Genomic DNA, 12,814 nt, shown 5'->3' with positions numbered 1-12,814 from the left:
TAGTAGAAGAGACACGTAAGAGAGACAGCATGACAAGCCAAAGCACGCTGACAAAATCATACAAAAATCTAAGGAAAAGTAGAAAACCATGTCTTGGCCAAGTATGTTGAAAGATTTGACCTTTTTCAGTGTTTTAAAGAGAAAGATACAACAACACAATCCCTCCGGCAAAGAACAGCTAAAAAAACATTTCTGAAGAACTACTGACCATTTCCCCACGAAATTTGTGCAACATTGGTATCCTCCATGTTAAACAGGACCGAGTAAGTCATTATTATTGAAAAATACAAGATTTGAATCAAAAGGATTAAAGGTGTACTGACTTTTGTTGCATTAAATTCCAACTGTAGGCTCTGTGTTTTTAATGAAGTAAATCTAAGCTGTGAGTTACTAATTTTATCCAAGCACAAATACCCCACTTTTCAACTTAGAAGTGATTCAGCTACTTAAAGGTGACAGGGTGTTTGAGCCTTTGACTTTTAAGTAGCACTGTACAGGGGTCTACGTCTTTCTGTTGTATTCTATATACTTACTGACCCATGACCATTACAAAATTACACGGCCACAAGACCAACATGAAATAGTTAACAGTGTATATTTCAACATATAAGGGCTGATGAGTCATGTGGAGATTTAAAACTACTGTTGCTGATGTTGTGTTGTTGTTTTTCTAGTACAACAATTTCCCTGAGGTTTGCACCAAAGGGATCAGTGAAGTTCTATTCTACTCTATAATATCACATATTACAATTTACATTACTGCCAAATTACAGTCGACCACATGAATTAATACCAACCTCAAAACTAAATTCAAACAAAATACCTTTCACACCTATGGTAAATGCTTTTATCCAAATTTCATGTTCTATGTTCATCAATAGATGTCACAATTTTATCAGTGTCATCCATTATCTGACAGTTCACTATGCACCTGACATTCAGAAGCCTAACCCCATTGAAATATTGTGGCATCCCTGTCAACATTTTGTCAAATTCTGATGCAATTCTGTTTTACCTTTGAGCAGGCTGAATGCAGATGCAGTTGACCTTTATCAGTAAGTTTTTTTTTTCCCATGAAAGGAAGTCACAATTTGGGAGTCAAATTCCCCCGGTCCTTTGTTACAAGCAATAATCTCACACAAAATCTTGGAGGAAATTCTCATTCTTTTCTTTTTTTGCAATAGCTTACCGGGCGGTTTCATCTTGTGGTTTCCAAGATGGTCAAATAATGCCTTTGTATAAGCCATTTCACTTCATCATTGTTTATTTTTTTCAGCTCTGCCATCATGCAAAAGCCAAGGTACTCCCACCTTTAACATAACAGCATAGAAAGTGAAAGTATAGATTTCTGCCATACCTAAATATCATTTTCAGGCACAGTGCCGCATCACCGAATGCAGACCCATGTGAGCATTTAGGACATACACAGCCCTTTTTCTCATTGAATTGGGACTTAATTGGGATTTTGACCAACGTGGAAATGAACAGGGGTAATGTAATCGGTCAATCATTCCAAGACCCCACAAGACTCAACCTTAGGAGTCTTTACTTTCATTCATATGGTAATAGTTCGGCCACATTAAGCTACAACGTAAATGGAATCAGTGTAATTATCAGGTCTGAAATTAACGTTTAGAAAAATAATAACAATGATAACTAGAAGGGGTTCGAGGACCCTAATAATAATACTACTGGTCTTTGTCTTGTAATGCAAACTGTAATAAACTGAATGTCATAGCATAGTCACCAAATTACCACAATCACTAAGTGGAGTAAATGCCACTTTTAACTACCAAAAAAGGCAGTTTACACCACCACAGAGCTCATCACCATGTTCTTGTACTTCTTATATGACTCACACCAAAAGCACATCACCCACACCTTGACACATAACCACAACAACTTGGTCTTAAGAAACTGAATATAATTCAACCTTTAGGTAAGCAAGTTTGTAGAAAATGTCACTTTGGGGAAATAACCATTTGAATACGTCAACTGATGAAGCCCGAAACAAAAGAAAAATCCTAAAACTAAAATGACAAAAAAAGCAACAAAAAAGCAAAAACAAACAAACTTATAGACTCAACCTGAAAACTATAGACCGCCACAAATTATGCAGGCAGGCATATGTATATATGTACACATACATACCCACACAAACTGACAGTTGTGTACAAATAAAACACAGCTTTCATTTTGTTCAAACAAACAAAAGACAATAAAAGACACAAACTGCAGTTTCTTTTCCAAGCAGGAGTTTCTGGTGCAACATTCTTGTGTAGTCAGGTGAATGCTAATCCCTTAAATCTCAGCTAAATATTTTAGAGAAGTTATTTCATTGATTGGCAACTAATCATACACATAATGGAGTTGCAATACAGTGGGTAAGTACATTTGCAAAAACGTCAAATCATGGGGTCAATTTTGGTCATTCCTTCTTAGTTTCTTCTTGCTCCTGTTTCACCTCTTCATAGGTAGCTTCTTCCTCTTTTTCGTCCCCTTCTGCCTTGGAGTTGGGGACCCAGAGCCCAGAGTCTATGCACCTCTTCATGTGAGCCTTTGCCTCCTAAATTGAATAAAACAATCACATTCAATAACTGACTTAAAGCAGGACTTCTCAAAAATACACAGCAATAAGATAACACTACATTTTAGTATTTATACCTGAGATGATACTGAAAGTATAGGAAATACTGTATGCTTTAATGAAATAACCTACCGTTGGGTCCATTTTGCTAATAACCTCTTGTAACATTTGGATGTCCTTCTCATCAAAGCATTTCTGCATCTCCTGTAATGGGGAACACACTCTATCAGGCACTTTAAACTAACAAGAGAAGACAAAAGCAGAATATTGAGGCTTCTTTAGAACAAATTAACTTACGACTGGCAGGGACTCATACACATCAACAGGATCTAGACCTCCAGGTCCCAGGCGCTTTTGTCGCTCCTCTTCCTCAAATTCCTTCATGGCCTTTTCTATGCGGATCTTCGCCCTGCCCCGAACCCGCTCCTTGAATGACTCCAGCTCATCATTGAAAGCTTCTTGGTATTGCTGATCTGCCGTCTGTAAGGGAACACATGCACACAATCAGTATTACGGTGTTTTCCCAGTGGACTAAGAACCTTTGCAGAGACTCAGGACCACTTTGATTGCAGGAGCTATAGGCTAAATTTAGTTCCACGTGGAAAAAGACAGACCCTATTGCAGAGGTGGTATTTTCTGATGATTCAGAAACTACTGGTTACAAAACAAAGATCACTGTTCTGACTTGCCTAATATTCACAGTTCTACATATGGAAGGAAACAGACAGGAATGTGAAAAAAACAACTTCATGCCCTGATTGAGGAGTATTTTGATTAAAATTTGAAATTATTTATTTTATTTGATTAGATTTACATTTGGGCTGCACGGTGACCCGGGAGTTAGCACCACTGCCTCACAGCTAGAAGATCCCTGGGATCTTTCTGCGTGGAGTTTGCATGTTCTCCCTGTGTAGCATGGGTTCTCTCCAGGTTCTTCCTCCCACAGTCCAAAAACATGCTGAGGTTAATCGGTGATTCTAAATTGTCTGTAGGTGTGAATGTGAATGTTCTTGTTTGTCTCTCTGTGTAGCCCTGTAATAAACTGGCGACCTGTCCAGGGTGTACCCTGTCTTCACCCTAAATCAGCTAGGATAGGCTCCAGCAACCCTAGTGAGGATTAAGTGGTGCATAGATAATGGATGGATGGATGGATGGATGGACGGACAGATTTATAGTTTGTAGCATCTAAACAGGTACCTTAATCTTGGCAAAAAACTGACGGAAGCAGCCGCGAGGGTCTACTTTGAGGCTTTTGGCCAGCTCTAGAATGAACTGCATGACGATGGTCTGATGAGCCACTTGCTCCATTAATGCATGTTTCTGCAAAAGAAGGAAACATTTTTAGAATAATGTGCAAATTTTACAGTAGACAGTAGCTGTATAGAGAAACCTTGTTGTGGCAAAAGGAGAGGATCATTAAGTCACAGTCAAATTAACCAACTTCAGAATATTAGAATACTATAATACATGCAACCTATGGAATATGAGCGTAGTAAAATAAATGCAAAAGGAAACAGGGACAAACAAACTCAGTTTTTCAGTGTTTACCTCCTCAACTTCAAGGTCAATGCACATGATGACCAAGTAGTTAGCAGTCTCTTCACATACTAGATGAGGATTGTCAGAGAGGTACTTCTGGCTGTCATCCCAACGTCGCAACATGCCTGTAGTAAAGACATTAATGAGGGAGTATCTCTGCTTTCAAATACCAGTACCCTGTGACAGGAAAGAAATAACGATGGTTCATGTAAGTCAATAATTCTTACCGAAATGTTTGATCTGCTTCTCATACTTATCCACGAATGTTTTATGCTTTTTCTCCTTCTCCTCTTCAGTCTCCTCTGCAGATTCAGGTTTGACATTAACAATACTCTACAAATGACAGAGACAAAAACTAATCAGTAATAATAATAGTATGCCTTGGTTTCTTTAGGACAAATGTCATGCATGCAAATTGTGTGCAAAATTTGACAAAAATCAACAAAGCTGTCAGAAACAGATTTTGAATCCTTAATAAATTCCACATACAAGCCAAAACATGCAGCGAGTCCGTCAAACACACCAGTGGTATCACCAGCCTCACTACTAATTCTGTGCCCATGATAGCAGCTAATGCCACCTCCAAATCACATGGTCCTCTAACATCCTCAGGCTCACACAGGTAACAGACTCTAAACTTTGCTTTGATTTGTAGTATTATAACATGGTATCATCAGACTGCTACAATTTGCTGTAAAATGGAAAGTCTGTAGTGGCCAACTACATCTGGCTAACCTTGCTAAAGCCATCCTTGCTGAGTGTGTCCACGTTCCATGGCATCTTCTTCTCTTCTCGGTTGTGGTCATCCACCTTCTTCTCCCACTCCCGTTCCTCTTTTTTTAGTTTCTTTTCCTCAGCCTGGACTTTACCCAGTTCTGCTTTGGCATCATCCGATGCTGTAATGGTCAGGTCTTGTATTTTCTTCTGTGCTTCTGCCAGTTTACGCCGGCATTCACAGAGCGACTTGTTCATGTCTTCACCTTTTTTCTGAAAGTCTTCCATTCGCTCCACACGTGCCTGAAGTACAAATATTACATCAGTCACAAATGTGTAACAGTTCAATGGTCTAAAGCTATGCTGAACCTTCATCCCCCTTTACCACTTGCTTCCTCAGTGATTTTCATGTTGAAGAGCACAGGAAGCCTGCTAACGGTTCAAGGATAAAGTGCACCAGTTTGACGAACTTGGAACATCTTAAGTTCAACTATATGTGTCTCAAAAATGTACCTGGTGTCTCCATCTGAAGAGGCTGGGTGTGTCGATGTTTGGGTGGGTGTCATCTTCATCGTCTGACACCTCAATGTGGTCCCACACGCTGTAGTCTATCCCGGACATTCTCCCAACAAGAACCTAACGCTAACAGCGTTAGCTTAGAATATGACTCGGCTAAGTTAGTGGCTAAAAGACGCTAACTAGAAGTTTGAATCAAAGGAGCCAATACACCCAAGTACTACACTTCTCAGATATATGTATTTGTGTTCAGTGCAGCGGCTTGCTGTATCTGACCAAGACAAATTCAGATAAAGCTCCCTGGCTAGCCCCGAGCTAGCAAGACACTGGTACAAAATTCTAGAAAGAATTGCTGCAGCACATTTCCGTTTGACGTCATCACGTCATCCGCTACAAGGACGTACGGCATCACCACTCTGGTAGTTGTAGTTTTTGTCTTAAAGAATTTGAAATTGCTCTGTTCAATCAGTTTTAGTGGAATCTACATACTTTCTTGTATTAAGTTTTAAGATGAAGACTATTTTAATGAATAGTATATATATAAATAAAAATAATCTCTCCCAAAAATGTTTATTATGGTTAATGTGTACATATGACTTTCTTTGATTAAGATAGGATCAAACCTTAATTTATGAGTAAATCTATTATTTTATGTTATTGTATTTTCTTTGCAGATAGGCAATGGTAGCTAATACACACCAGCCAATACAAAATGTATGCCAAGATATGCCTCCAGTGCCTATATCTTGCCAAGCAGAGAATTTGTATATAATTATTAGTATTTTTTTTTTTTTGCCCCACTTTTTGTGTGTTGATTGATTGGACCTCAGTATGTTGTTTGAGGATAAATGTGGTTGTTGAATTAGCTTCTTTTTATTAGAATTCCCATGCATTTCCAGTTCCTACTGTGATCAAAACTATATGGTCAAATGAATTTGTTCAAACAATATCTATCACTGCTGTTGTTTTTTTTCATATTCATGATTTTTTAGTTGTAAACCTATATTTTCTACCTTTGTAAATGATGCCAAATGTATACAGATCTTGCATATTATTTTCTCAATATTCATTATTTGCAATTGTACATGTTTTTTCTTGTCCTGTTTTTTGTTGTTGTTTATTTTCCCCTAAAAACCATGCAACCCCTTTCTTAGAGAAACTTTACCATTTTAGGACTACACATTGATAAATCAAACAATCAAGTCAAGTTCTGCATTACCCTACAATGATGTGACCTTTTGCCTAAATAAAACATGTTCTATTAGGAATACCCTGCGATACAAGCCTATTGAAATTGATTTGGGAAAGACAGACAGCTATGATAACAAACAGATCTGCTGGAATATGACAAAACAACATGTTTATGTAGACAAACATTTGCATTAACATTTTATATTTTAGGCGTACCTGTGTTTTCAGTTGTCCTAGATGACAATTCTGCTCAGGTTTAAAAGATGTGCAGCTTTAGTGCCAGTAATAACATCTTCTTAGTCACTGTGTACTAATAAGAATGATGGCAACATATTTTGTCATGCGTTAACAGGTACAACCAGAAGAGTCAGCGAGTCACACATGTGTAATCTCTTTGTCTAATACTGTGAGTTTACAGAAACAAGACTCTCTTGGTAACGCAGTGCTGACATGCACAAACACGTATCTCAAGCCTGACAACAGACGGCGGGAATGTGAACATAAAGACATAACAGTTCAACTGAACTTCAATTAAACGGATAAATATATCGCATGGCTTGCATTGTAATGTTCAACTTAGCGGTGACATTTAGCCCCAGGGCTCATGGCTTTGTACAATGGTGTGTAAAATGTCTGCTATGAGGAAGAGCTATTTAAATTTAATATCTTTATTTTTCATTCCACTTTCTTCTGCTTATAAAGGGTCAGGTTGCGGTGGCAGCAGGCTAAGCAGGGCATTTTAGATGTCTGTCTCCTAAGTACCGTTTCTAAGCTCCTCCTGTGGTTCCTAAGGTGTTCCCTGGCCAGATGAGATATGTAATTCCTTCAGCAAGTTCTGGGTCTGCCCTGGGGTCTCCTCACCAGCTGGATGGGCCAAGAAAACCTCCAAAGAAAAGCATCCAGGAGGCATCCTAATCAAATGCTCAAACCACCTTAGCTGCCTCTTTTCTCCATGAAATAGGCAGTGACTGTCCTCAGAGTTCTCTCGAGATCTTTGAGATCCTCATCCTATCTCTGAGGCTGAACCCAGCGACACAACGTAAAAACCTAATCTCAGGTTCTTTTATCTGAGATTTCACTTTTTCAGTCCCTACCCAAAACTTATGATCACAGATGAGGGTAAAAACCTAAATGGACTGGTAAATCAAGAGCCGTTTCTGGCAGAGAACCATGGCCTGATACGCAGAGGTGCTGACTCTCATCCCTACCACTTCCTACACAGTTGCAAACCACCCCAGTGTACAGTGAAGGCCACGGCTTGATGGAGCTAAGAGAAGCGCATCATCTGCAAACCGAACACAATCCACACCTCTGCTGCCCATGAATGTCACAAAACAGGATCACAGACAAGGGACAACAATGTCGGAGAACCAACACCTCCCGGAAATGTGCCTGATATTGTGTCGACAATACGAACAGAGCTCTAACACGCACCGAATGGCTCGGATCAACGGCTTCAGTACCTCATACTCCCCCAGTTTACCCACAGGGATCCCTAGTGGATGTGGTTGTAGGTTTTCTCCAAAGCCCCAAAACACACGTGGTCTGGAGGGTCAAACTTCCACAACCCCTTCAGCAACTCTGCACGAGTAAAGAGCTGGTTCACTGTTCCAGCTCTTAAATTTCTGCTAAGTAACAAAGATAAATAAAAACTTTGTTTGTGGCGTGTGTATAGTTTTATGCTCTTTCAAATGATGTACAATTCAGTCCAGTTACATATACATAGTGTACAGTGCTATACACGTCATAAAACATTGATACAATGTTTGTTTTTTGTCATTACTTCCATCAAACACATCCTAAAGAGGAACTACGTGTTGCTTTTGTCCTCCGCAGGTTTTGAGTCTTTGAAACCGGAGCAGCAGATGGAGTTTCCAGTCTGCGCCTGACAGCAGCGCCGCATCTCCCTGATCACATCCTCGCACTTGCTCTCATTGTATTTGTTCGCTGCAGGAGGGAGATGGAGTCAGTCAAAGTTTCATGTGAAGTTTGCCTTGATAACATTTGAATGCATCTAAGTGACAACTTTAAATACCTTGTAGACAGTGCTGAATTGCACATGCTTGCTTTTGACATGGATCTTTCAGTGGCATGTCTGAAAAAGAACAACGACACAACATTTTGTCCACTTGTGGTAACAGAATACACATCAGGCACCACATCACAAAGGACCCAAGAACTGGCTCCCACCTTTGTCGGTAGAAAGTAGTTGACATAAACGTAGTACTTTGTCTGGTTCTGGATAGAAGGTCGTTAGCTTGTGTTAGCCGCTAGCTGGCTACTTCCTGCTGCGAGGTCGTGTTTTGATCATGTGACATGGCGTCGGCCAATCACATCTTAGGAAGTGGAACAGCGACACCCTCTGGTCCAATAGCAGAACAACAAATGGGAAAATGAAAAACTAAATTTAAAGCAGAAAAAACAAAATGGCACAACTGTATTAAAAGCTGCTTTGAAGCTAAGATAATCTCTGATTCAAAAGCCTTAATACATACATTGTATTATGAGATATTGCTCTGTTTTGTAGTTTTACCAGAATTTTAGAAGTGCAGGATTCATTGACATTTTAAGTGTAGCAGTCACTCCACATAGCTGGTACTGATGATGACGATTCATGCAGTTGTTGTTTTTTGTGATGGTTATTTGAATGTATGTGTGGCCCACCTGGAAGTTGTTTCCAAGTGCATGTTTAATGAAAAGGTGGTTTATAATCCAATGATGGAAGTTAGTCAAATCAGTGCAATACTAATATTAAATGTATTCTTATTTAATGGTTAGATGTAATATGAATAAGAGAAAAAACACTTTTTAAATTTAACTTTTATTGATAAAGATAAGATAATTAAGAAACAGTTCATATTTACAGTAATAGGCTGCTGCTAGTTATCATTGATGTATCAGGAGTAGCTACATTTTTGTAAAGTTACAAGATGATTTCATTAATAGGAAAATAAATCTAGCAAAAAATATAAATTAGATACACAATATCACATGGAAAGCATAAAAAGTGAACTAAATCCTAAACCAGCACTGACAAATTAAATGGCAGTTACCAAACACAGTATATTCAGGTCTGTTTTTCTATGAGATCTAATTCTGGATGATAACAAGATCCTCATAAACATCCATTCAGTCATGAATGTCATTGTCATTTCCATCTCCAAAGCAGCAACAGTAAAATCCTTAGTGGAATTTCCCTTGTGTGTCCGATGTGGTCATCTGATCCCGTTCCAACACTGCTTGTCTCAAACGCCTAAGTGAAAGCAAAAGGAGACGCAGATTAGGATGCAGTGAGTGGACACAACGTGTGCATGCAGAAATGTGCTTCACAGCTCATTTCTACCTTTGGTCTTTGCCTGGATAGTGAACTGCTTGCTCTTCTTTTCCAGCGTATTGGAGGCAGTGCAGGTGTAGGTTCCTGGGAGCAATGAGGATGAGGTAACAAATGCATCATCCTCCATGCCCTCTTGTACAGGATGGGAGGATTGCCAGCTGTATACAGGTGTGGGGTTTCCTGTGGCAGTGCAGTTTAAGGTGATTTCAGCACCCTCTACGTAGTCCAAAACCTCTGGTTCAGGACTGAGGAACGTGGGAGGAACTACAGGAAAGATCACAGACATCATTCTTCAATGTATTAAACATGTGAGAACTTGTTTTATGATTGTGAATAGTTTCATGACTCACAATACACAGATGCATTAAGAGGCTCCGAGGCCACAGTAGGAGGTGGCTGTGGTCCCTCTGGCCCAAGCTCCAGCTCTGCCACACACCTATACTGTGCTCCATTCTCTGCTTTGGTTGGTGTGACGACAAGGATAGAGGACACTTGGACGGGTGAGGAAGACGTGAGGTCAGAAAAGGAGTGGTTATAAACCTCCGCCTGCCCCCTGTACCACCTCAGGGTGAGATACTGAACAGGAGCGATATTCTGAACCTCACAGAGCAGCTGGTACTCTTTTCCTTCCACCATGGAGCCGGTGTGGTTCACCTGCCTGATGGAGACGCTGTCTGGAGTTTCTGAATGAATAACACACAGGGCTCGGGTCAATCACACAGGTCAAGCCATTCATTTCCAATAGCAGGTTTTAAAGGAAGAGCCGACTCACTGTAGAGGACAAGGTTGAGTTTCTCTTCACACTGTCTCGGAGCTGTGAAAAACACCCCGTAGCAGATGGGCTCCTCTATCCAATCAATGAGACTGTCCACCTTCCACTGGACCGACCGGTCCTCCTGCGTGTGTGTTGCACTGATGGCCGATTCCCAGCCCAGGACACGGACCGGGCGAGCGGCTTCACAGCTGACTGACACTGGCTCCCCGAAGCCCACCACAACCCTGGAGGGCTTGAGGATTAGGGAGCAACCTTCACCTGACACTAAGGCATAGAGTAGTAGTCCTCATCATCATGTTCATTACAGCCAGTGGCATCATCCTTCACCTTTCATATTCACTATAGAAGCAGTGTTATGTAACCCTATTACAACACACTCAAACCACAAGTCATACAGGAAGCACACACTAATATTTCCACATCATTATAATATAGTATTGCAAATTATGAATCCATGGCTATATTGTAGATGATTTTTTTTAATGCTATTGTAAATGTGCACTTTGTAGATCCGCTTGCATGATTTTAACTTCAGTTTATTTTAGCTAAATAAAAAAAATCCTACAAGCAAACGAGCATACTGAACAGTTTTGCTGTTACATCGGTCGCCAATTATAGCTTTACTTTCAGAAGTGTAGCCATGTAAACACAAAGGTCACAAATGAACGCAAATGATCCCAGACCAGCTCTGCGATGACCGCCTTCAGCTGGTTGCGCTCATCGTCGTTACATCTTATTCACACTATTACTAGGTGATAACTTTACAGCGTTTTCATTTATCACCACAAGACAATGACCTGACCAAACATCATCTGTAAGTCGCCTGCAACATCTTACCTGAACAAAACATGCAAACCATGAGAATCCATCTCAGAAAGTTGTCTCCCATGTTATTTTCTGCACGGAGCCGTCGGTTGTGGCCGAGAAAAGCGCGAGAAAATTCCAACTTGAACAACCTTGGCAACTCTGCAGGGAACTATGTTGGAACAAAACAAAGTTCCCTCCCAGCTGACTTTTTGGGGGTGGGGGGTAAAAGGGAAAGAGGGAAATTTAACAGGTGGCAGGCCTTTGAAAAAACACACAGCCCAGTGTTTTCGCACTGCACTGATCTTATTAGCTTTTGAGCAGTAAATTGTAAGCTTTGAAACACTAGAGCAAAATGTGCAAACAGGAATCATGCAGACACACAGTAAAACTTTATCAATATAAGGTCTGTTTTTCATTTTTATTCTCTAGTATGTTGTCTGTGCAAAAGGAATACTGTCATTTTTGATGTATAATTATTGATACACATAATTTATAGTTTCATCAAGTTCAAATCTGCAGCCAAAACTTTTGTCTTTTGTAACTTTGGGGCCAAAGCAGCAGTAAATTTACTGGAATATGAGATAAATCCAAACAGCATTTTATTGATTATTCACAGTCAACCTGGTTACTTCAGTGTGGCCATCATATGCTGTCAGATCATTAACTTTATCACTTGTTTTGGTGTCAAGTCATGACTGGCTGTGAAGGAACGCTTGTTTTTAGTTCTTTCTCGCCTGCTCGTCTCCTATTGCTTCTGAACTCCGTGCTTTGTGGAATCGCAGCGGGCAGGAGTATGGGTCTTGTGCAGCATGTAGCTTGTAAGACTCACACTGTGACCAGAATGCTGCACAGCATATCAGCTCAGGCCGCAACTGCAAGTCCAAGTGAGCGAGTAATCGGATGCTTTTTGGTGTATTTATGGAGAGCACAGCTGGGAATCTCTATGTACAGATTACAGAACACGCTCGCATCACTTGCAGTTTTGAATATGCTGCTCCTTCTGCAAGTTCTCTAGAGAAACATGTTAGGCTTGTGCGTTTATAATAAAACCTCTTTTTTTTTTTTTTTTAACTCCATGACTAATTGAGCAAGAGCCACTATGCCAGGTTGTCATGGCAACACAGTCAGGGCATACACAAACAGTACTTTCTGGTAAAAAATCTTTAGTGGGAATGACAGGAGCTAAACTTAAAGAACATGGCTAAAGAAGAAAAAAAGGTTTACATTGGCAACTGTGGGCAGGATAACAAATACTCTCCTTTACATTCACTTTGTTCAGAACTAATTAGTATGGCAGTCTCAGCACTGTATAATGTAAGCCAGACTGAAAGAGACAGAGAGAGGTCCAAGG

The 12,814-nt window shown here is 40.2% G+C and overlaps 3 protein-coding genes across 3 annotated transcripts; all 3 read right to left on the bottom strand.

Moving 5' to 3' along the window:
• Nucleotides 1-1,246: 1,246 nt before the first annotated feature.
• Nucleotides 1,247-5,720, bottom strand: cdc37 (cell division cycle 37 homolog (S. cerevisiae)). The gene is made up of 8 exons (XM_008283100.1): nt 5,354-5,720; nt 4,862-5,143; nt 4,354-4,459; nt 4,136-4,251; nt 3,785-3,907; nt 2,885-3,067; nt 2,720-2,791; nt 1,247-2,566 (listed from the first exon to the last, which is right to left on the bottom strand). The coding sequence occupies exons 1-8, from the start codon at nt 5,459-5,461 to the stop codon at nt 2,429-2,431; spliced, it is 1,128 nt and encodes a 375-aa protein (XP_008281322.1). The 5' UTR covers nt 5,462-5,720; the 3' UTR covers nt 1,247-2,428.
• A 2,484-nt stretch (nt 5,721-8,204) lies between these two features.
• On the bottom strand, nt 8,205-8,854 carry cmc4 (C-x(9)-C motif containing 4 homolog (S. cerevisiae)). Its single transcript, XM_008283099.1, has 3 exons — nt 8,738-8,854; nt 8,583-8,642; nt 8,205-8,494 (listed from the first exon to the last, which is right to left on the bottom strand). The coding sequence occupies exons 2-3, from the start codon at nt 8,638-8,640 to the stop codon at nt 8,358-8,360; spliced, it is 195 nt and encodes a 64-aa protein (XP_008281321.1). The 5' UTR covers nt 8,641-8,642; nt 8,738-8,854; the 3' UTR covers nt 8,205-8,357.
• Nucleotides 8,855-9,349: 495 nt separating this feature from the next.
• Nucleotides 9,350-11,574, bottom strand: LOC103358219 (cell adhesion molecule 3-like). The gene is made up of 5 exons (XM_008283098.1): nt 11,494-11,574; nt 10,654-10,920; nt 10,232-10,564; nt 9,891-10,145; nt 9,350-9,800 (listed from the first exon to the last, which is right to left on the bottom strand). Exons 1-5 carry the CDS (start codon nt 11,543-11,545, stop codon nt 9,793-9,795), a joined length of 915 nt encoding a protein of 304 aa, XP_008281320.1. The 5' UTR covers nt 11,546-11,574; the 3' UTR covers nt 9,350-9,792.
• Nucleotides 11,575-12,814: the final 1,240 nt, after the last annotated feature.

The sequence above is a fragment of the Stegastes partitus genome, unplaced genomic scaffold (assembly GCF_000690725.1).
Source record: "Stegastes partitus isolate 25-593 unplaced genomic scaffold, Stegastes_partitus-1.0.2 Scaffold297, whole genome shotgun sequence".
Classification (NCBI taxonomy): Eukaryota; Metazoa; Chordata; class Actinopteri; family Pomacentridae; genus Stegastes; species Stegastes partitus.
This window is presented reverse-complemented; position numbering and strand designations above follow the sequence as displayed.